Source organism: Corvus moneduloides, chromosome 5 (assembly GCF_009650955.1).
Source record: "Corvus moneduloides isolate bCorMon1 chromosome 5, bCorMon1.pri, whole genome shotgun sequence".
Lineage (NCBI taxonomy): Eukaryota > Metazoa > Chordata > Aves > Passeriformes > Corvidae > Corvus > Corvus moneduloides.
Window position 1 is genome coordinate 26425314 of NC_045480.1, and position 23439 is coordinate 26448752.

A 23439-nucleotide genomic window follows, 5' to 3' on the forward strand; every position below is an offset into this window, starting at 1 on the left:
GCTTTGTACTTCTGTGGCCTGGGCATAAACTGTGGTGAGCTCCACGTGTGTACTGTCTCATTGTCTCAATTTTGGCTGAGAGGGAGTGGAGCCAGGACAGCTGACCTGACCTGGCCAAGGGGATATTTCATAGCATAGAACATCGTGATCAGTGTATAAACTGCGGGGCAGTTGGCTGGGGGACTGCTGATTACTGCCTGCAGATGGGCTGGGCATCAGTCTGCAGGTGGTGAGCAGTGGTACTGTGCATCATTTGTTTCTCTTGGGTTTTCCTCTCTCTTTCTCCTTTTAATTGCTATTGCTATTGTTACATTTTACTTTGTTTCAGTTATTAACCTGTTCTTATCTCAACCCACAAGTTTTACTTTCTTTCTGATTCTCTACCCCACCAGGGCAGAGGTCAGTGAGTGAGCAGCTACGTGGTACTTTGTTGCCAGCTGGGGTTAAACCACAACAGCTGTATGGATCTGCATTCATTCATAGGTCTGATAAAGGACTGAATGCTCATAAATAAATTGATTATGAAAGTAAACAGTGACATCAGTTGGTGGCAATTCTTCTGGCAAATTACTTGAAATAATAAGAATATCAAGCTTTATTTGATACAGAAATGCCATAGAAGTGTGTTTGAAGGTAGTCCCAAATGTTCAAACAATGGGACTAACAATTTCCTTTCCCAAGGGATGGTAACTATCAAAATACTACAGCAGTAAAGATGACTGATTACTGCCAGGACTATATTTGACTAAGATATGCCATCATCTTTTGGAAATTCAAAACTTTGTGGGTTTTTCTGTATTTAATTTTATTGTTACAGTTATTTTTTAAATTTGGAAATGAAAAATTAAATTGTGACTCAATTCGTGACAAAAATTAAACTGAACTCAGTCATTCATTAGCTAGCATGTTTTACATATTTTGTCTACAAATCCCTATAAAACTAAATATTGTGATGTACTTATCTATAATTCACAATGCAATCACATATTTTCAAGAACATATTTATTTGTAATGGTCCGACTATTTTGTTTTAAATAATTATGAATTCCATCTGCCTTTCCTTCTCTACAATATATTTATATTGACCATAGTTAAGATTTAAAATTAAAAGTGGATAATGACATAAGAAGTAGGGTTGCAGACATGTCCATGTAAGATATCATGAGATCCATTTGAGCTTTACTGTCAGGTTCCAGTTTTAACTCGCCTTTTAACCATTCTGGGCATTTGCAAGGGAGGACTAAAGCACGTGTGGGCATTTGAGTAGGCAAGAGCAGAGGAATGGGAGAAAATACTGGAAAATTGTGGAGAAGTTGGAATAAAATAATCCTTGCTCCCTTTCTGTTATTAATGAATTGGAATAGAAGACACCTTGACCTGAAATGCAGGTTTAAAATGGCTTCAGAGGTGCTCAATCTTTCCAGTCACTCAGATGTGACTTGGGAAATGCTAAGTGGGGACTGCTGCCTTTGCTCCCTTTCCCTGCCTTTGTCCAAGCAGTGGGTACAGGCACATGTGTGGGCACTGCTCCAGCAGTCACTCACTTGGCTTGCTGTCCCTTGGAAACAGTGCTCTGGTTCTCCAGGGCTGGATGCTTTGCAGTGCACAAGGACTTGCCTTTAAAAGTGACCTAGCCAGAGCTTTATCAGAGGTTCTTCCATCATTTTTGCTGCTGCTAATCAGTATTCCCCAGTGCATGAGTCATAGTAAGTACCAAATAATTTAATAATATCGATGCATGAATTAGTGTAGCTCTGAACAAAAGAATGAATAAAAAGGTCTATAAGGTGAGTAGGCTTGGTTACTGCTTTTCAGACAGAAGATATTCCTCCCTAATCCTGAAAACAAAGCCTTGAGAGTCCCAAACCAGTCTCCTGGAGTATCTTTCTCAAATAAGTAAAAACTGGGCCAGGACCAAACAGCTACTTCAGTATGCAGAATGCTGGTACTGTGATTTAAGTAAAGACTTCTGTAAAAGGTTGATGTTTTCTGTACCAGCTACATTAGTGGCATGCTTAATGCTAACCTTTCAGTAAATATATTGGTATAAAATCTGTGATTATGTCATCTCTGCTAGATCTGTGAGGGTCACTATTAACTCTGCAAAAGTAGGACGTCCTTCAGGTTTCTGAAAAGAAAAGCAGAGGATAAACTTATGTTAGTAGATTGGTCAACTACAGCACCAGACTTCAGAAATTGGATAGAAGTACATATGAGACACAACTTAAAAATTACATTTTATTTTATTAATACAGAAGAAAAGATCAAGTTTATCATTTGAGAGAAAAAAAATAATCTGCTATTCATGACACCAGCAGCATGAGCACAGGCACTTGTCAAAAAATTCCTGAAATTCCTTTATATTTATTTCAATTCTGGATCAGAATTCCTATGGAATTTCTCCTTGCAGTAGGTCTATGGAAAGCCCTACCTGTCAGGAAACCATGATACTCAGGAATGCTTCCTGGATTGTTGAAAAAGAATCTTCACTGCTGTATAATTTGAAGTGCTGCAGCTCAGTATGGAACGAACTCCTGTCTGGTGGCAGACAGAAAAGAGAACTTCTTCCCCATGATCTCTCTGCTGGCTAGCACTCCAATGGATGTTTGCAGTAAGCAAGCAAGCTGGATGCAATCTAGATTTCCATATCTTAAGGGTTTTTTTTACTCAGAATTTAAAAATTTCATACAGAGTTAAAAGGTGGGAGATAAAGGAGACAATGGAGCAACAAGATTCCCTGGCTACTCACCGTGTGCGCCTACACATTTACATGAAAAAATTGCACACAAAGCTCTTCTGAAAATACTTTTAACCTAAAATAAAAGATTCATTTCCTAGAGACTAGAGAAGGAGGGTGCTCAAGGGATTAATAAGGTGGATAAGTTGATGAAATCAGTGTTTTGATACCAATCTAGGAAGTAATAGGTGCTGGACAAATGGCAAAAGAACATGAAGTACTAAATCAGTTTGGGGAGGGTGAAAGGGGCACAGCCTAGGAGCTGTACTGATGTACAGAGATACTGATATACACTTGAAAAACGGGGTTCAAAATCTATATTTAGTGGGCATATCCACTTGGTATACGAATGTGTTACAGTTATCATTCAGAGCAGATCTAGAGAAAGCTATGCATGATACAAAGGTGTGAAAAACGTACTACATTGGACCGAGTAGAGAAACATGACAACAGTGGCATATTCCAACCCAGGGATGGTCTAGACCTATTGTACTGATAGTGTGCTTTATATTTATTACCTGCAACAGTCAAAAGAAGCAGAAGCTTGTAAACTTAGGTGTGATTTGTGAAAAACATAGTTGAAGATGCTGAGAATGCCATAGATGTGAAATAAGGATTTAATGTCTTGATCTTTTAAGATTGCTTTTATATCCACATTAAAAATTAATAATAAAGTAATACCCCAGGGAAACAGAAAAGGCAACAAACCTCATGCCAGCAGCTGTACATGACTTTGTACACATGATGCGATGCCAAATGTGGTCGATAAAGTCGGTTACCCTGAGAAATCTCATGGACAACTTCAGCATTTGACTTGGTTTCAAAAGGCATTTTGCCTTCTGTGAAAACTTCCCACATCAGTACACCTAGAAGTGAACCAAAATAGGTTTAGGACAAAACAAAAGACACCAAACCCACAAGCTTTTAACAATATTAGGAAAATAAAAAACACTCCTGATTCTTTTTTGTATTGAAAAATACATGAAAATATGGGCAGCCTGAGCTGAATGAAGGATACAACCCAAACCATTTTCAACTAATGTAATTCTGCTCTCTTTTGAGTCGGCTAAGGTGGTGGTCCACGAAACTCAGATGAAGATATATTTGGCTAATGAGGACTTATCAAAAGTGCACATTTCAGTCAAAATCTACTTTTTAGGTACATAACCTTCCTACTGAAAAACCCATTTGTCCAATATAAGCAAGATTTGGAAAATGGGAAGGACTGCAGCTTAAGATAGGTAGTGCAAGTAAAAAGTTACATTTTCCTGAATCACGTCAGTAGTTTTATGGAAGCGTAGTTGCACATTCACCTAATCAACTCACCAAAAGACCAGACATCTGATTTGCTGCTATATTTTTTGAAATGAAAGACTTCAGGAGATGACCATTTGACTGGAAACTTGGCACCGGAAGAGCTGATATATTCATCACCAATGACATACCTAAAGAATAAGAGGAAACCACATGTATTTGAATGAGTGACATTTTCACAAATGGTTTAGAATTCCATAAAAATAGTGTCAATTTGGAAACAACAAGACTATATCACTATTTTAGTATAAAATGAACAAAAAACCCATACTGGAAGCTATTTACTTAAAGAGATTTCTGTTTAAATAAATTATTTGGACTATTCATCAGAAATATGTCAGAATAAAACATTTTGATACTATCATAAGACTGACAGGACGGTTATTATTGTCATCTTGGGTGTACATTGATAAGACACACCACCATGGGCAGGAAAACCAGTGGCAATAAATAATTGCTTTTTCTAAAAAAGTCATTTTTTAAAAGGATCCACCTTTTCAACCACTTGTTCTACCAAAATATGACTCTTGCTGCCCATCTTCACAGATGCAGTATTAGGGACATTGTTACCAAAGCAACACACAAAGAAATGTTCATCACATTTGAGGCAACGGTTCTTGTAGGTGCACTAAAGTAATTGTTTTTGCCCAAGCTTATAGGAGCTGACCTCCCAGATAAGATGAAATTATGTGCCTAATGCAGGCATTTATAGGGCAACACTTTAAATGGTTACTAGGCTGACCCCTACATACTTAGAGACTCTGGGCACATTTTCCAAGTACTACTGTCCTGAGCAGATCACAGACGTGCCGTACACATTTATTCTCAGGGAAAGCATAAAGTTAATTTTTTTAAGCACCTTTTAAAGGAGGTCACATTGAAATAAATAATCTCTTTGCCTCACTTTCTCATTTTGGTGCAGGCACAGAAGCATGGGAGTTTATTGAATAAGGAACATATGAAATAGCAGTACAAAATAAACCTGTAGTTGTAGTTGTGAGCTCTGAATAATTAGGTTGTGTTCCCATCACTTTTCCACAGCCTCCCCAGGAGAGTGAGTCCTAGAGCCACACAACTAATCTCCACTTTGTGGCCACAGTGAGCCATTCAGATCCATTATTCTTAAGCTAGATGCTGACAGCCACCTTGGTCTTACTTGTTTCCTGTTTCATTTGGATAAGTCCAGAGCCCTGATATTGGCCTTACCCTTTTGGGGAGCAGTACAACCGTGGTACAGGATAGCCCTTTGAAAAACAAGTTCTTAGCTATGAACTTCTAGGGTGTTGAAAGCATGAGGTTAGAAATATGGGGCAAAACCAAAGGAGCATAGCCGTGCTGATCTAACGATTTGCAGCTGCAAGGTAAATGTCACCACAACCTTCTGCTCAGAGCCACTGACTCTTTCAATCTCATCTGCCTCCTAAGTGAGCTGATTCAGTCTGCTAATCCCACGGAAAAAACAGCCAGTAAAACACAAAAGTGGAGAGCTTTGTGCTGAGCTTGGAAGAGGAAAGAAGGAAGGAGACATCCCCTTTGGGTAGCATTCAGTCATTTGGTCAGCTCAGCTGTGTCCTCTGAGGAAAGTCCGTGAGGCTAGAGCGATGTTTCTCAGGCTGGTGCTTGTCAGAGTTGAGTGGGCTCTCTTTCCTCACTTTGGCTGGTTCTATTGCTAAGCAGAAAAACCACTTCCCTGCCAGGGCAGGATGTATCACACTTCCTGCCCACCCTCCCGGTCCTCCCTCCATCCTGCCTCACCTACTCAGCTACTGCTGCCTCGAGAGGTCAGAACCAGCTCCCAGTTCTGTCCCTGGTGACTTTCTGTCCTCCATCCTGCTCAGGAAAGTTGGGGAACTTCTTTCTTCAAGCTTCTGTGCACTCTGGGCACTTCTCTGCCCATAAACACCTCTGAAGTTTACCTAGCACTTTGTTTACCTATCTTGCACTCACGTCACATGTCACAGAGATGTCACATGACATCCCGTTCATGGTACAGCGGTTAAACAACATTACAATTTTCATCAGAATTCAAAAATTAACCACAGTGGGATTCCCCAAACCAGTGAAGCAAGCAGAGAGGTTAACTAAAGATTATGCTGCAGCCCTCTGAGAATAGGTGCTCACAAAACCCTTGTTGATGGCCTCGTACCTTGCCATGCCAAAGTCAGATACTTTAACGACATGCTCCATATTGACTAAACAGTTTCTTGCAGCCTGGGGAAAATGAGAGAAACATATCTGAAATCTTTGTTAAAGAATTTTAAGAAAAACACAGCAGCTGGTTATATTTGCTTCAGCTCATACTGTTTATATCTGAAAGGAGATTAGTGTATTGGTCAAAAATATTTGTGAATTTTTGTCTCTGAGTCAGTGAACATATTTCACTACTGTGTAGTTACACATACATAGCACATAACAACTTAAATGCTTGTAGGGTGAGTTGCAATATGTTTAGATATTCTTGAATGGTGAAAGAATTTCAGGCTGCAGTCTAATGATCCAACCAGATATTTTCCTGAATATCAACACTAGGACAATTACTGTGAAGTTTAAACATGTTTTTTTATGTTTTCATTACAGAAATCAAGAACCTCCTGGTAATTTTCAAGATTTTACACTTCTTAATGCAGCTAGGTAGGAGAGAAGGAAGATTTCCTCTCTACATCCAAATGTGAGCATTGAAAAAGTATCAGGGAGTAAAGAAACAAGCTCTTCTCCTCTAATTCCCTGTCTATGGGCAGAAAAGCTGCTCATATATCCCAGCATTGAAGGATGGCAGTAGGGAGCCAAAAAAATATAGATAGAAAAAGATTTCATTTTTTAAAATTCTCATTGTTGCTGACCTTTTGTAATGCTGTGATTCTGGTTGTATTGTGATCATCTTTCTATTGAGGTGTCCTAATACCAGATAGTTCCATGTCAATATCCTAATTCTCTCTGACCTCCAACAGAAAAACTTTTCTCAAGTAGTTTTTTGATCTCTCCATGGGCAAAATAACAGCTGAAAAGTTTGGGTTTGCCTTACTAGATCCTGTAGGGCTGAAGTCTTACAGGACACATAATGTCCCATAAAATTCAACAGCACATTCTTTACTGCAAGTATTTGTCAAGAGCCTCAGAAAACCGATTGTACTTACTAAATCACGGTGAATAAAGCTATTTCTTTCCAGATATTCCATCCCTTCACAAACATCCTGGCACATGCTCAGGAGAATGCCTCTGCCAAGTTTCCCCCTCCTTTGCCGAAGGTAATTGAGCAGGCAACCATTTTCCATGAATTCAGTCACAACGTAGAGAGGTTTGTGATGTGTACACACTCCATAAAGCTGGACCAGCTTTGGGTGGGAGAGTTTCCTGTTTAAAATCACATTTTAGACAGGCTAATATTTGTTCTTGGCAGGTAACTAGACCTTTGATTCTCATTATGGTTTTGAAAAATACTTTCACTACTTGATAAACAGTATCTTATTCAGCTGTCTTCAGAGCTCTCCCACTACCTAGCATATTCTGGTCTACAACTTCCTCCAAAAAGTTCACTCTGTGAACTCATAATTGCTCATCAGTTATATAAATGCAGTGAATGCAAAGCTTGATATGGTTGGTGCAAAATGGAAAGGTCCAGTTACGCTTGGCCTGCAGGCAGGAACCTTGACCCTGCAAGGGTTCTTCTCTGGGCTTTGCCAAGACCTCATGTGGATACTTCCCTAATTTGCAAAATTTGCAAATATGGTAATATGGTTTCTCAAAAGCTTTAGTTACATAAAAGCTCTGCCAGTGTTCCTAGAGACACTGAGTTATGGATTAAAGAATAGTTGTAGGAGCATGTTCACATTTTTCCAGAACATTTACTCCCCATTGAGCTCCACAGTACAAAGCAGGGCACACTCTAAAGGAAGAGTCTGGGCATAGGAAGCATCTGCATCTGTTTGGTTCAGACCTTTACATCAGCCTTTCTGTCCCCCACATCCATCATTCCCATCAAACTGCTTTGTCTGTTTGTTTGAAATGCAATTAGGTTATATTCATTTCTTGGTAAACTGACAGAACATCCTTTGTACTTACATCATCAGTTTGGCCTCCTCCATGAAATCATCTTCAGACATTGCACCTTCATTGATTGTTTTGATGGCAACCTTGATAGTTTCTTTCCATTTACCGAGATAAACAACTCCAAACTGCCCACGCCCAAGTTCTTTCAGGAACAGCAGTTCAGATGGGTTTAATCCCCATTCCTCTGTAAAAGCAGCCCAATATGCCATAAGAGTCAGGCCAACTTTCCTGAGCCATGCTCCAGGACACACACCTTGCCAGCTGCAGTTAATGCACACAGTGAAGCATCATACCTGTGCATCAGCTATAGCATGTTTTAAATATCTGAAAATTTTCACTGGCTCACATATGTTTAAATATAAATTATATTTTAGAGTTTGAAGAATGTGATTAGGGATTTTGCTTAATGTAGAAATGTCTGAGGCTTGAAGATAAGGCAAGTGTTTAGCTTTGATTACACATGAGAACTTTTTTGGCATTATTATATGTGATGTTTTTAGCTCCAAAGCAGTTCCAGATGGATAGTATAGCTACAGAAATAGTCAATGGCTACCTTTGTTGTAGTAACTACAATAGTTCTACCCTTCAGAAATATTAAGCCTTGAGATTCATGGGAACATGAAAAATACTCAGTTTTGGAGGTTCCTATTGTCCAACAGATGGTATGAAATTCCTGATCTATAGACACAAAACTGGCATTTATTTCTTGTTTGTTTTAATACCATGTAAGATTCCGTTCTTATTTCTAAAACCTGTATAACTGACAATCTTCTCCATAAATAGTATTAATTTCAGGTTTCAAGTTCAATTTCCTAAGTATTTAAATAAATCAAATAGCCTTTCAAACATCAGTTTGAGTCTTAGATTCACTTAGAAAAGTCCAAATAGCTCTGAACTGCACTGGTGGTTGTAACAGAAGCACAACAGTCACTGCACAGAAACAGCTGAGTCAGGTGTCTCATTTGGTACTGACACCTTACACTGTTTATGTGTTTCTCATCACCAGGAATTTCACAGATACAACTTAATTATTATCTGGGTGAATATGATCTAAGCTCTTGCCTAGGCAGATAGCTAAATCTCCTTCAAAAGAAGATAAAAATTTTACCATAACTCAATTCTACTGTTTCTGGTGAAGTACATCCATCTGATCTGACTGGATGTCGGAGACGTGTAATAAGACCTGTAGGGGACAAAACAACAATATTTTGCTGACCAATTACTTAATTTTAAAATATGCCATATCATACCTCTTCTCAAACAAAAATACTTGGAATCTGATGTAAATTTCTTATTTCTTGAAGTTACTTTTGCTTACAGTTTGCTCAGATAAAACACTACAGTAAGAAGAAATGGAGAAAGACTTTAATAGGGCCCTGACTACAAAAGTATTTATACTTTCATAAAGCCAACAGTGATACTCTTGCTTGTTTGTACAATGACAGTGATCTTAAATGAGTTCTAAAATGCTGTGTCACTGACCTAAACAGTGTCTGCCAGCACGACTTCCCAGGTTTGAAATGTTTTTGTGCCTGTCATTCATTTCTTTTGCATTCATAGGCCAATAGTACCAGTGACTACATCCCTCACCAAGGACTACCTGCATTCATTGATTCTTCCCACTATTACTTTTAGGGCCGTTTCTGCTACAAGTGTTTCCTACAATCCTCCTCCCTCCAGCAAAAGGCTCTGTCCATTTCCATATCTTCCTCTCTAACTAGTGAAGTGATCTCTGTGTGTTTTCCCATCTTCATTCCTTCAGAGTAAAACCATTTTAGATTGTATTAAAATTATGGGCAGAACCAAGCTGAAGGATATTTTTAATGCAAAAAATTATAAAAATCTGCCATCAGCCAACAGTTAGAGGTGTCTAACCCTGGTAAGCTGAAAGCCGGTGTTAAAGAGTCCTTGTGCTCCTAATTCTGACACTGATTGTTTGTGGTATGGGTTGGGTTTTTTTTCAAAATCAGTAGAATGCTGCCTGCTGATGCACAGCATAGCTCCTGCTTTTATTAAATTGCATGTATACAGGTCCTTGTCATAGACAAAGAAAGAATTATGATCAAATTTCACCCAAGCCCTATTCAGTCAAATATGAACAAAGAGCAGGCTTCTATCTTTGCTAAAATTATTTAATACATGTAGATGAGTTTAGTAGTTTCACTTCCCCCATGGTATATGCACACAACAGCTATGACTTTGGCATAAAGAATCAAGGCATATTTAAATTCATTAGCAATAGAAACACTTGTGTCTCTTTTTATAAGAAAAGTATTAGGAAAAGATGTAAAACCATATCAGCTTACATGCATTACCTGCAGCATTGTGTTGATGATACTTGATGAGCTCAGGAACAGATGAAAAGAGATAGTTTTCTGCTACATAATATTGTCCGAAGTGATTTTGTTTAATTTGATAATGTAGAATATCTCCATTATGACTTCTGAAATCAACAAAGTATTGTAATTTTCAGTAAAAATAATTTATACTATAAATCTGCTTAAATTTCACTTTGAATTATGAAATTGAAAGCATAGAAAAATCTGAAAACTTGGGATACAGTTCTCAACTTAAAATGGCTGTGTGCAGCTGGGAAACTGTTTGAGGAGAAAAAAAAAACAAGACTCCTTGAACGGCTATTTCTCCCAACTTTGGGAGATAATTGCACAACGTTTTTTGTTGCCCAAGTATTTTTTACCCCTGTACCATTGCAGTCATAATAAATAGCCATAGTGTCCAAGAAGTGTTCCTCCTAATTAAGCATTTATTTGAATATAACCTCTTAAAATTAAAATGTCCCTAATTACCTATATTTTCTCCCAAAAACTTAAACACAAATTCATTTATAACATGGGATTAAATTTTCTGTTCTACTTCTTCAAAGGGTCTTCATTGGAGCTTTTATTTGATACCTTTGTTTTTCTGTATTTTCTGTCTTTTTTGTTTTCTGTATATTTTGCTGCCCATCTATCCCTGCTTTCTATGACACTCAAAATTAAGAAGTTAAGTTTGCATTTCAGGCTGGTGGTTGCTGAAGGTTAGCTCTCTAAATTGTGGACACATGGTCACAACAAGCAGAGATCAGAGTACAGAAACATTATACAGTCTGCATTATCAAGTCATTATCAGGAACATTACTGAGCCTACAGAAATTGTGAGCCTGTCCCCAGCACAGGGATGGTGGGGAGGGCTGGCCCCATGTTTCCGGGCGGGAATGGAGGGAGGGAGAGGGTGGTGGTAACAGCAATGCCTTTGCTCCTCTCACCTCTGGCTAGCTGTAAGAGGGGGAGAAGGAAAGCAGACACAGTTGATACAGGAGGATGTAGGAGGGCTGATGAAGAGGGTATAAAACAGCTTGAAGGGGGTTAAGTCAGTGCTGTAGGTGATTGCTCCTGATATGGGCAAAAGTGAATCCTGTGGCTGTTGTCTGGCAAAAGTAAGAGTGCACAGTAGGGGTGAGGTGATTTTAGGAGACAAACAGGAGAAGTTTGAGGACAGCAGAGTCTGGGACGAATTAACAGTGCACAGAACCTATGGAGAAAAGAAACAGTTTGGTGCAGTGGCCAAAGGCTGTGGCATGGTTTCCACAGCAGATTATTTGAGAATTTCAGTGAGTGCAGGTAATCTTGTCTGGACAGGACATTTGCACAGCCAGTGATCCACTGCCCACCATCATCTTTTCTGTACACATGATTATTAACTCTGCATGAACAGCATCCCAGTGGTTCCCTGATCTTGTGCACTGCATGTCCGACCTACCCAATTATTCTGAGGAGTTTGGAGGAAGCCTTTCCATCACCTCTTGATTCAAACCCTAACCATTCAGAGGAACTCACCCTTTAGCCCGCGAATACATGGACAGCGTAAGAAGACCTTGTCGGCTTGAATCTCTGACAACAAAGGCACCTTCTTTGGGCTGAAAAGAAATCCAAGTAGAGTTATTTTATGCTTTTGAGCTTCAATAATGCTCCCTTGAGACAGGAATTGCAGCTGATTAACAAATTCTGTACAATACCTATGACTGTTTGGGAGGAAGACAAAGAAGTAAAGAATAGGAATGGATATCCAGGTACATGGCAGAGCAAAAAAAACCCCAGAGAAAATAATAAGTGCCAGGTAACTTCTTAGAGATAAGTGATTTAGCTGAATTGTACTCTTCAGTGTGAAGTAGTCAAAATGCTTTGACTTATTAAAAAATCAAATTGTACAAATCACTAGAAAAAAATACAGTTAAAACAGTTTTGTCTGAGATATTCTTCCCTTGTTTTTCTTGTCCCAGGCCTGAGTTAGTCCTTGAGCAAAGACCCAATGAGTTTGACTGAGTTAGGCACTTTAGTAACTGACAAGGGTAGAATGCAATATGGATTGTCTGCTCTATATTCAAGGAAGACGTAGCAGTTTTGTCAGGTTCTGCGAAGCTCACTGATTAGCTTACTACATGGATTTCAGTCTTCAATGTCTAATGCAACAGACAAGTACAGTAAGCCATGCAATTCGATTTATCTAGCATGGAAAATCTACATAGAATTTGCTGGGGCTACAATTTAAAGCTTTGTGAAGTCTGGATAGTCTGCACTCTATGCCTTTTTATTTCAAGGTACTTTCTCTCTTACAGCAGACCATTTGGATTTGGATTTGGATTTGGATTTGACTGTGATAATGCTCTTGATGCCTCTACTGATAGATATTTTTCAGTACTGTTAGCTCTGTATGCAACCTGAGTTACCTTCTGGCGCAAGAGAAGTTCTGCTTGGCTTCTGTTTATGTTTCTGCAGTACCACCTGCAACAAGGAGATAACCTATCCTTAATTTCAGCCAGTAAAAATGAATGTTTGCTTTGTTTCACAGTTTAGTAATTGCATTATTCCAAGTCAAAAATGTGTTTAGAACTATCATTGTATATTAACATGTCTTAATTTGGAATTGTTTTATTAGATCTTTTTTTAAAGAACTTTCTGGCCCCAATTTACTGTGACTAAATAATAGCTCAAATAAAAGAAACCCCAGGAAAGAGTTACGCCAAACTGTGATGAAATTTACAGTCCTGGATGATGTGTCAAGCCTTCCTTCTCTACAATTTTTCAGAATTTTAATATTCTCTCCAGCAATTTAAATTGGAGTAATTGGAATTAGCTACATGATCACAACAGGCAAAGACCAGAATACAGAAACATTAAGCATTGAGTCTAGAGAAATAGAAAACATCTGGACTCTGACACTATGATTCATGCAAATGAATGTTAATTCACTTTAAGAATAATGTTTTGTAAAAAAAAAGTGAGCTTTTGATAAACATGTTAATGTCTAATAAAAATTCAAAAGATCAAGCATTAAAATGTACCTCTGCAATCCATTTTTAGAAATGAAAGCACAATTATCATTTTCAAAGGTACTTACTTGTACGTTTCTAAATTACTATTCCTGTTCTCGGTAACATAGTTGCTAGGAATTAGACCTTCATTCCTGAAACAACATATTGGGATAATATTATCGTATAGTGTGAAATATTAGTAGGATTAGGATATATATCATCCTTTTGTTGAATTACAAAGGGGCTATGTTGCTAGATTCTGAATTCCAGCATTAGAACTGAATAAAAATTTGAGTCCTTTCATCCCAGGCATAACATTTTTGTCCCACAACTGTGGATGGCTACTCAAATGAAAAAGTCAGATGGTATAGGCTAAGATATAGAAAAAAATTATTTTTCTTCTGAATCAGAAGCCACCATCTTAGTTTTCAGCCTATTCAAAGCTTCTATATGAAGAAATATAAAGTGTGTGCTTACTTGTATATACAAAATAGTTGTCAGTATACTTTTGATGAAAACCTGAGTTGAGAAAAAGCATTTAAAATATTTAAAGGAGAAATCTGAATGGAAAGGAGATGGTTATAACATAACATACAACCATTCCCAACATAAGAATGCAAAGGAGAAAGGAGAACAACACAAAACAAACCTAAGTGTCAAAAGGATCCTAACTGAAGTTTATCTAGTTCTCTAAAATACCCAGGTATTTTGGGTAAGAGGGTTTTTTTCAGGTATGTCTTCATAATCTCTATGGTTTTATGACATGTTTACACATATACACTCCACTGTAAAGCACTTCAAATATGGAAAGCTGGATTTGCACATGGCTCAGAGCCCAGTGATTCACATGGTCCTCAAACACCTTGCTCAGGAAATTACTGAGTGTAGGGCTTAACTCTGAATTCCCAACAGATTCTAGATTCCCTGTCCATTTCTGCGGTGCCAAACCCTGTCGAAAGTCTGACCAGTCAGTCTGTGCGCCTCATACATAGTTGAACACTTTCAAGCTTGTCCCTAAATTGTTTCACAAGTCTCACTATTGCACAGGTTGTTTTAGGCTTTTTTCTTTCTGTGTAGGGAGATTGAAATAGATGCCCTCTCTCTTACCCATGTCGGTCTCTTGCCTTCCACCAGAGGGGATCATACTGTTCGAGGATAATGTATTCTTCTGACTTCTTGAGCGGTAAATCCAAAGGTCCTCTAGCAAAGAAGTCATAGAGTGCAATAACTCTGGGATTCTTGCTGTAGTCTTCTAAGGCCTCGGCAGGCAGAGGAGGTAACGGCTTGTTCTTAAATTGCAACTGTCTCTTGCGCTAGTGAAAAATAAAAGTATTTTTCATAACCAGACCTTTCTCTCTACTATTGCTTGCATAATTCCCCTGCTATTATACTGTCTCAGTAACTAAGAAGAACTCATCATGGTTGTTACTGCCCCTTGTAAAGCACTATCATCTCATCACTTGTAAAACTGCAAGACTAAGTAGTTTGGTGCAGAAGCAAAAATGACAACGGAAAGTGGAGTGAATAACAAATAAGCTATCTGCCTTAGGAGGGGTGACTTCTACACTTTATGGATGCTGGGACAACTCCTCGCTGGTGAAAAAGCAGAGCAGCATTGAAATCAATGGAGGTACAATGTCTGGAAATTCAGTCATTTTTCTGGAGAATTAACATATAATTCTGCACTGCAGACTTTCTTGGCAAACTGGCAGGAACATAATAATTTTCTTTTGCATCAGTGGAGGTTCTACCTTTGCACTTAGTTATACTTTGAAAACTCAGATTAAATCAACTTACATCTAATAAAACTAAGGTGAACATTACATACCAGCTGAGCAGGGTGCACTTGCATTTGCCCAGCAGGGCATTCCCACCCTTGCCATCTCCATGACCCAAAACCAAAGTGGAAGAAGGAACCACCTTCCTCATGACAGCAAGCTTGGGAAACCTCACTGTGACCCTGTATTTACATCAGTAAGTCTCTTCAGTTACCTTTACTCTAATTTTTATGCAACAAAGAACTTTACAAGCTCAAGAGCTAGTTACTCCCCTGCTTATTCTGGTACTGAGCCACTGTATGTCAAATCACTTCAATTCTCTCTTTTCACTTGCCAAAATGTTACTTACCCGGCACTTCCAAATAGATTCATAGGAAACGTCTGGTTGTGAGGCAGAGTACTGGGTCACCAGGACAGTGTCCGGGTCCAGGTTCACATTTGTTCTCATTTCTCTGATTTTGAAAAACACGAAGCATTTGTGTGAATGCATATCTATAAACATTCACATAAAAATATCCATGGATATACATGCCTTCCTCCATTAGGAATATGCAGAGTACAATGCCTTTAAACTTCAGCATATTTGCTCTTCTACTGCAAATAGAAGGGTTTTAAGAAATCCTTTTTGTGTAGATATTTATTTACGGAAAAGCTGAAGCATTTCACATACCTTTCTTGCACTGTGCAGCAGCAGCAGCAGAAAACAGACTGGATGGTGTGATCTGTGAACAAGAACATTTTCTGTATTTGCAGTGTTCCTGTTTGTTTGTTCACAAAACTTACAGAATTAAGGTCTACCTGATGTGCTTAGACACACTATTAGTTCTGTCTTGCTGTGAGATATCTTGCAAATCAATACAGCTGAACTTGCAGCCACCAAAAACAGCAGAGCTTTCTTACCACAGTCTCACAATGTTTTGGCAATTACGAGGCCATATATATGAGCTAAATCAGCTCACTAAATTAGCAAAAATAAATAATAAAAAAAAGACATTGTCAGCCAAATTCATACCGATTTGACTGATTACACCACCCTGCACAAGCTCTACCTGGTGCAACAAGGGGGATGAGAATCTCATCAGGGACTGGAGGTGGAGAACTGTCCCCTTCAGCACTGACATAATTTTTAGCTTATTCAAGCCAAATACAAAACCACATTTTTATGACAAAGTTTTCTTTATTTTGAGGTTTATTAAAGGACCCACACTATATTAATTTCTTTGAATTAATATGGATTTTCCTGTTTCTGTTGCAACCATTAGTATAATAAATGCACTAGCCCAGGTTTAAAGCATGGAGAGAATATATGCTTTACACTTGCATGTCAAGGGGCTGATAATCCCGAGAAAAATACATTGGATACATCATCACAGACATCAAAAATTTAGAGAGAAATCAATCCAATATATCTTGTATATGCAGCAGAGAGGATATGGTATTAAATAGGTTGAAAGGCATTAAGAAGATTTGAATGAGGTAAATAAATGGTTGACACTTGCTCTGGTCCACTTCTACGTGGGCTGAGACCTACTTTCCCCAGTTTGTGTTCCCGTAGCAGTTTGAGCCAAGCTGCAGCAGTTATGGTCCCATACTCTTTCCCTCTGCACCTCATCTCATCTCAAAATGAGTAAGACAGGATGCTAAAAGGGCAGGTAATCCCTTTCTGTTGGGTCAGCTCCCTGAGCTGTCTCACTCTCATGTGTCACCACTGGGCAGATAGGAGAGCAGCAGCACCTGCAGGACAGGCTCAGGTTCTCAGGCGCAATGTACAGTTCTTTAAGAAGCATGAGAGCCAGGGACGGAAAGAGAAGGTTCTCCTCATATTCTGCTGCATTAACAGAAAATAAACTTTATATCCCACTATAATGTGTCTTATTTTTCTCTGCCACAGAGGCCATAGTTTGCAAAGAGGCTTCAGATTTTTATTCGAAATACACTTCCAAAGGTCTCAGAATTTTTCTGCTTTGTATTTCACATGATATTTCTTTGTGTAGTCCCATCAATTCCTTCCACTTTATTCGTTTTTCCCTCGTGGCATTTTTGCATTGTTGATCCTAATGAACCAATCCAGCCTGGAATAAATAGGATGCCCCTTCTGGTGTCCTGTGAGACTTTTTGCTAATGCCTAGTACCAACTGAAAGCCAAATATGCTGAGAGTATGCATCCTAGCATTCAAAACATTAAGCAACCTTACTACATGATGAAAATTAGACTGTTGAATCCTGTGAAGAATCTACCGTGTGGGAAACTGATGAGCCAACAGTAATCAGAAGACACCATCCATTGTTTGGTAAAGATTTCCAGTGACAGCTGTGAAAAATGCAGCAATTAAAAATACCCAAGCCAGCAGACAGCTTCTCTTCAAAGAAGCCAGGCTAAAAAGATATGGGCAATGAAGTTTATTTGCTGCATAATTGTCCAGTGTACATTGAATTGTCCCTCGGCCATTTAAAACTGTCTCATGAAAAGTGAACACCACGGGTGAAAAAATACTTGAGTTTCTTTTATTTCAGCCAGTGACATGAAGTTTACTCAATGTCTATAAAGTATGTAGTTATTTGCAAAAAGGAACATGACGTTTGCAATCTTCTCTGTTTCTTCTCATTGAACCATCTAATCTAATTAAATATATTTTTTCTCATCAGATTATTTGCTCTCCATATAAAACACAAGAAATAGTTAGAAGCAGCACTGCAGATTTTCTAGGTAACACTAGAATAATTTTCTAACAAGATTTTAAAGATTTGACTATTACCATGAAAGCAAGATGTTCAGACAGATGTTATGGATATGTAATTCTGTCTTGTTTTCTTTATGAGCCCAATAGTTTGAATATATTTGTAGTGTAAGCTCAGGAATCCTTTTTGCCTTCAGTGAATCTCAGACTTGCTTTGTTAATTGATGATTTTTGTGTCTTATCCCCTCCTTTTACTGTGCTAAAAGCTATTAGCAATAAATGACTGTATGTGACATTTTAAAAAATAACATAAGCATATATGATATTGAATATTTAGCCTCTTGTCCTGTCCCTAAAACCACAGGAAAGGTATAGGTTGAAGCTGTAATCATGATGTTTCCTTCCTGGGATATGTGCTTCATTTGGTGAGCAATTTTTCCAAGGGTAGAGCGTGTAATCCAATAACGATGACAAAATATGATATGACAAATTCTGAAGACTATAAGTTAGGGCTCAGATTAGACGAAGGCCATGGATCAGACAAGACCATGCTGAACTGAATTGCGGGATCTGGAGGAGCAGCACAAACTTTGCACTGTTCTGTCAAAGTTTAGCTGTCCTCATTCACTCTGTTGGAGTATTTTAAGTGTGAAATCACAGCCTATCAATCCAGCAGATATTTATGATCCTAAAGCAGGTAATTTCCAGCTCTTTGAAAATGAATTTTTCTTTAAACATCTTTTCTCAGCAACCTCAGTCACTTCTGAAATTCTTTTGTCCCTGCATTAGTCCTAGAGTATTCGTGGACTGAATTCAGTAGAAATTAGTACAAGTGTAAATTAATGCAGTGCAAACTGTTCATTTCTGTTTGGAAATTCGTCAAGTCTGCTAGGAAACATTATCAAAGCACATAGAGAAAGGCCTTCTGCTCTGCAGAGCTAAGTTCTGCTTTAGTTAAATTGACTTAAGTGTGGAAGCCTTGACCTGATGGCTTGGAATTTCAGCATCTCAAGCGAAGACTTGTGTACTTATCTATGCATTTTACATCTCCCTGGGTCATTGGTAAGCTTCTTGAACAACACTTTTCCCTCCCGATTAAGTTCATATTTCTTAAGTTCATAACTCACTTTAGAAAGTAGGCCCAAACTGTGATGCTCTTTCAGAAAGATTTGGCCAACACTGCAGATGAGGAAAGCTTTGATACAGTGAGTGAATGATTTGATTTAACTTGCTCTCCTCTTGGCCTCCTGCTTGCAGCCAAGGAAGATGCTGACACTGAGGGCTGTACTCCAGTGTGCGCTGTCACGTAGCCGGAAGATGGCATTTCCTGCCTGACACTTCTCACCCCCATGTGCACCCTCCCATGTCTTGGGCTCTTCCTTTCCTTCTCTTTTCTCAACAGCCATCAGAAAAACTAAGAAAGAATTATAAACCTTAAACTCCTGTATTTTAATTTTTTAAAAAGCTAACATTTAAAATATAAATAAATTGAAAATACATTCTTAGAATTTACTCATTTAAAATATTTCTTCTTGATTATCCCTTCTGCTAGATCACTGAAATCAGTGGAACTATTCTATCTGATTTCCTTCAACTTTTCACCAAAGACTTTTTCCTAAGCAAAACACTGGATTTGTCAAGGAGTGTTAGAGTCACATACATGTTAGCAAGCCTTGATCCCCAGGTCCCTAACTCAAGTAACCACATTGAAGAGTTCTTAAATTAAAGATTAGTCACTGATGAGTTGTACTTCAGCAAGGAAATCACATTTTGGATTCCATGTTTTGAAGAGAACAGAGAGACCAATAAGATTTGCCATGTTATGACTGACAGACTGCTTGGACAGGACACAGGAAAGAAATACAGGCTAACAGGAAGAAATACTCCATAATTTTTAACAGTAAATTAATTTTGAAGTCTGTTAAAATGAAGTGCTTATGGAGCCCTTAATTTTAGATTCTACTTCTCTATTTCCTACCTAACCAAAAAGCTTCCCAAAAATTTTTAAAAACTGATCAAATCTTGCTTCTTTTAAATCCATAGCAAGGAAGATTTCCCCAGCACCCACAGCCCCATAAAATCTTCCAGCTCACATTTCCTTGAGTTCTATCAAAACACAAGCTACCCAAAAATGTTGCTTTGATCCTCGGGGTACATCATCATGGAACAACTAAATTCAGTAGTTTAAAACCTAGGTTTAAATTAAACAAGATGAGTATTTGAGCTGTTGAATCTAGAACTTGCCAAATCTTCCTTCTTTAATTGTATAGAGAATTTTTTATTTCTGCAATTTTTGATGAAAGCTTGCAACCTTAGACAAAGTTATTTAACATAGGAACAAACAAATACAGTGCATTTCACCTCTAATGTATTTTTCTTTCTGGAAACAACTACTTTAGGAGGAAGGCATTTGTTTATAAAGCAGTGTCATATTATCTCCCTGGTAAGCAAATACGAACCCCAACATTTACACAGAGCCATGACAGCCTATCGAAGCACAGAGCCATACATTAGACCTATTGGGATGCTCAGTTTCAAAACAAGAAATAATCGTGGCACATGAAGCACGTGCTAAAGTAAAAACACCAGAAAACTGGCGTTGAAGCTAATCTGACAAACAGCCTAAAAATGTGCAGCTGACATTTTGATAATCAACATTTTAGTCCTGAAAATAAATTTATCTGTGCACAACACAGCAGATGGGATGCAAGAGGAGGAAGAAAAAGACGGGTCAGCTGTCAGGAACAGCCATTTGCTTAAGCAGCTTAAAGATAGTCCCATCAGAACAGAGAAGGCAGAGTGAAAACACATCCTGGCCTGATAGAGTCCCACAACACCCAGAGTACACTTTGGGTTGATAATGTCGTCTGTTTACGTGGCCAATTCACATACATACATATGCGCAATCTCCCTCCTATCTTCAGTTGTTACTCACTGCAAATAGCAGCTTTAGGAAAGTAACATCAAAGACAAAAGCAACAAGTTAGAAATAAATTTTTATCATTTGCATTTTATAATTTTATTATTTCACCATTTTGCTTTTCTTTTACTGAATCACCTTTTCTCAAAGCACGCCTAACACTGAAAGCACTCTAGTCCATGTCTAAGGTTTGCACTTTTCTAGCATTTTTTGCAAGAAGTTTTTGCTCTTGCAATGAAGCAGAAGGTTAACTGTGTTCAACACTACAAACTCAGCTTCATCCATCAAACCTTTGCTGTAACACACAGTTTGCTTCCTGGTCTGGTCTGTTAGTTTTCAACAGTACAACAAAAACCAGTAACCTGGTAGAAAGCTACAGTATAGTTTGTTTCTAAAAGCACTTTAAAATATGAGCTTTCAGCTTTTTGTGTCTGCAAGCTGAGGCTTCCTGTCTTTCCTGTGAGTTGAGTTTACTCTGGAGGAAAGACAGGTTTAGTTATACCAAACTTTCTATCTGTGTCTATGCAGTTTATGAGTTTAAGAACAGTTTGTGGGACTATCTCCCTATCTATACATAAAAGTAGTTGCTTTGCTAAATCCATCATACAGTGGATTAATATTTGTGCAATAATTTTGAAAGTCAAGACAAGCAGTCTTAACAGAGATTCCCTTAGTGCAAGAGAAAGCAGGTTCATATTTTTATATTTAAATGCTTCATTTGTTAAGTACATTGCTGTTGCACAAAACAAAACTACAAGATCAAAATATGCAGCCAAATTTACTTACAGGTAGAAAGAATCATGTCTGCTTATTCGTTTATATTAAGATGAAAATGCAAACCTCTCTTCATCAGCTGTGCCAGTAAAGCAGCCCAAACTGAACTTTTCACTCTGATACGAAGCATGGTAAACCACAGACACCGCTTGACCGCGCCTACTTACCTTTTATTTAAAAAAAAAAAAAAAAAAGCCCCAAACAGAGTAGAAGGAGAAAAAACAATCTGCTTTCTAGAATCAAACATTTTATAGAAAAAAAGTTATTAAACTGTTATCAGTAGGTCTAAGTATTTCTTTAAAAAAAAAAAGTAAAAAAGCCAGAGCAGATGTAAATCACAACATTTGGTTTTGTTCAGATGGATTTTTCACCCCAACATCTGAAAAAATTCAGTTATAATAAAAATAGGAGGAAAGGCTGAAGTTGCTTAAGGGTGAGCAAGCTCATCCAGAAGAAAGGATGGTACAGCATTTCAACCTGCTTTTCAAGAGACCAAGAGAGTCAGCAACACAGCTGCCTCCAGAGGTGTTCTGATCCTTTCTAAAATTAGCCATCTAAGCCTACATTCAACTGAAAAAAAAATGCACTCATCAAGAAACTGGGTGCCTCAGAGCTCCTGACATCCCAAGTAAGAGTCAAGCCCAATACCAAGTAGGCAGAAATTATCTTCAGGTACCCAGAAGAGGCAGGTGAAAGGGTCAGATTCAAAGCACCCACCCCACTGAGAAAACTGCTGCCAAAAGTCCACACAGTTAGGGTGTATTCTATTATACAAATTAATGATGAATATTTAATTAAAGTTCATTGCAAGCAATTAATCTTCTGATTTTCCTAAGCTTCATTTGGGTTTTAAGGGAAACATTATTTACAACATGACGCATTGTTGAAAGAGTTAGCAACACCATGCTTTGGAAGATCTTTGAGAAAGTGGGGTTTAAATGAGTGGCTGGGGAAGGAAAGATGTGCTTGGCTTACCTTAAATGCTCCACATTGCTTTTTCCACTACTACTACTAGGGAGAGTAGAAACCCCTAAATTTTCCCTTTTAACAATACCTGCTGCTGGTATTGATTGGAGAGTGGTTTTGGACTCAGCAATTTGATAAGTTGGTTTGCATGGTTGGAATAATCTTCTGAGACTTTGTCATTGAGAAAAAGGAAATAGGCATTTGAACCTTTTTTGGTTGCCTGTAACTTTTCAATAGAATAGCATTAGAAAAGGAAAGGACTTCTTCCAAGAAAGAGGAGGCTTCCTCCTTTTGAACATAAAGCCAAACATTTAAGCAAAGCAGGGTGGGGATCTAAGCATGTCCAAAACTGATTACAGAAATACTCAAATGCAAGAATGATGGAATGTATTAAGCTAACTATGGTTACTCTTAATAATTTCATTGGAAATAAACTTCACCATATTTCTCTCTGACTACTTGAAAAAAAGAACTTTTTGTGCAATCTATTTGCTATTACATGTGGCACAATAGCACAAGTAACAAAAGAAAATGAAAACATTTAATAGAGCTACTCAGAAGGTGATTACAGCAAAACTGGAGTGTAAATACTCCTCATTTGCACTGCTACGAAGTTAGGTTAACTCAAGTAGGCTTCTGCAAGGCTGTGGAGACATTAGTCTCCAGAAGAGGGGACAGCACATGTAACTTCTAAGGAGAGTTCAGGTAATTCTGAACATTTCATCATGGCCAAATTAATTTAAATATGTATTCAATCTACCACATATATATATATATATATGAAGAGAGAGGGAGAGTGTATGTATACATACTGAAGTGTGTATATATATATACACGCATATATATATATATATATATACAAACATGCACTACCATAATGCCATATTCATGTGAACAATTAGTTTGACTTATGA

At 38.1% G+C, this 23439-nt stretch overlaps 1 protein-coding gene across 1 annotated transcript; it reads right to left on the reverse strand.

Moving 5' to 3' along the window:
• Positions 1 to 571: 571 nt before the first annotated feature.
• On the reverse strand, positions 572 to 23379 carry LOC116443977 (tyrosine-protein kinase TXK-like). Its single transcript, XM_032108959.1, has 15 exons — positions 21572 to 23379; positions 15858 to 15909; positions 15537 to 15639; positions 14517 to 14722; positions 13496 to 13561; positions 12825 to 12879; positions 11935 to 12014; positions 10414 to 10541; positions 9207 to 9281; positions 8111 to 8282; positions 7186 to 7402; positions 6198 to 6262; positions 4064 to 4182; positions 3446 to 3603; positions 572 to 2128 (listed from the first exon to the last, which is right to left on the reverse strand). The coding sequence occupies exons 1-15, from the start codon at positions 21585 to 21587 to the stop codon at positions 2060 to 2062; spliced, it is 1581 nt and encodes a 526-aa protein (XP_031964850.1). The 5' UTR covers positions 21588 to 23379; the 3' UTR covers positions 572 to 2059.
• Between the last annotated feature and the right edge of the window lie 60 nt (positions 23380 to 23439).

Bases quoted from the DNA above. Each gene is read 5' to 3' on its own strand.
- LOC116443977 (XM_032108959.1), bottom strand. The intron at 12,880-13,495 runs GTAAGTACCTTT...TCCTTGTTGCAG, and splicing joins AGTAATTTAGAAACGTACAA to GTGGTACTGCAGAAACATAA. The intron at 10,542-11,934 runs GTGAGTTCCTCT...TGTTGATTTCAG, and splicing joins ATGTATTCGCGGGCTAAAGG to AAGTCATAATGGAGATATTC.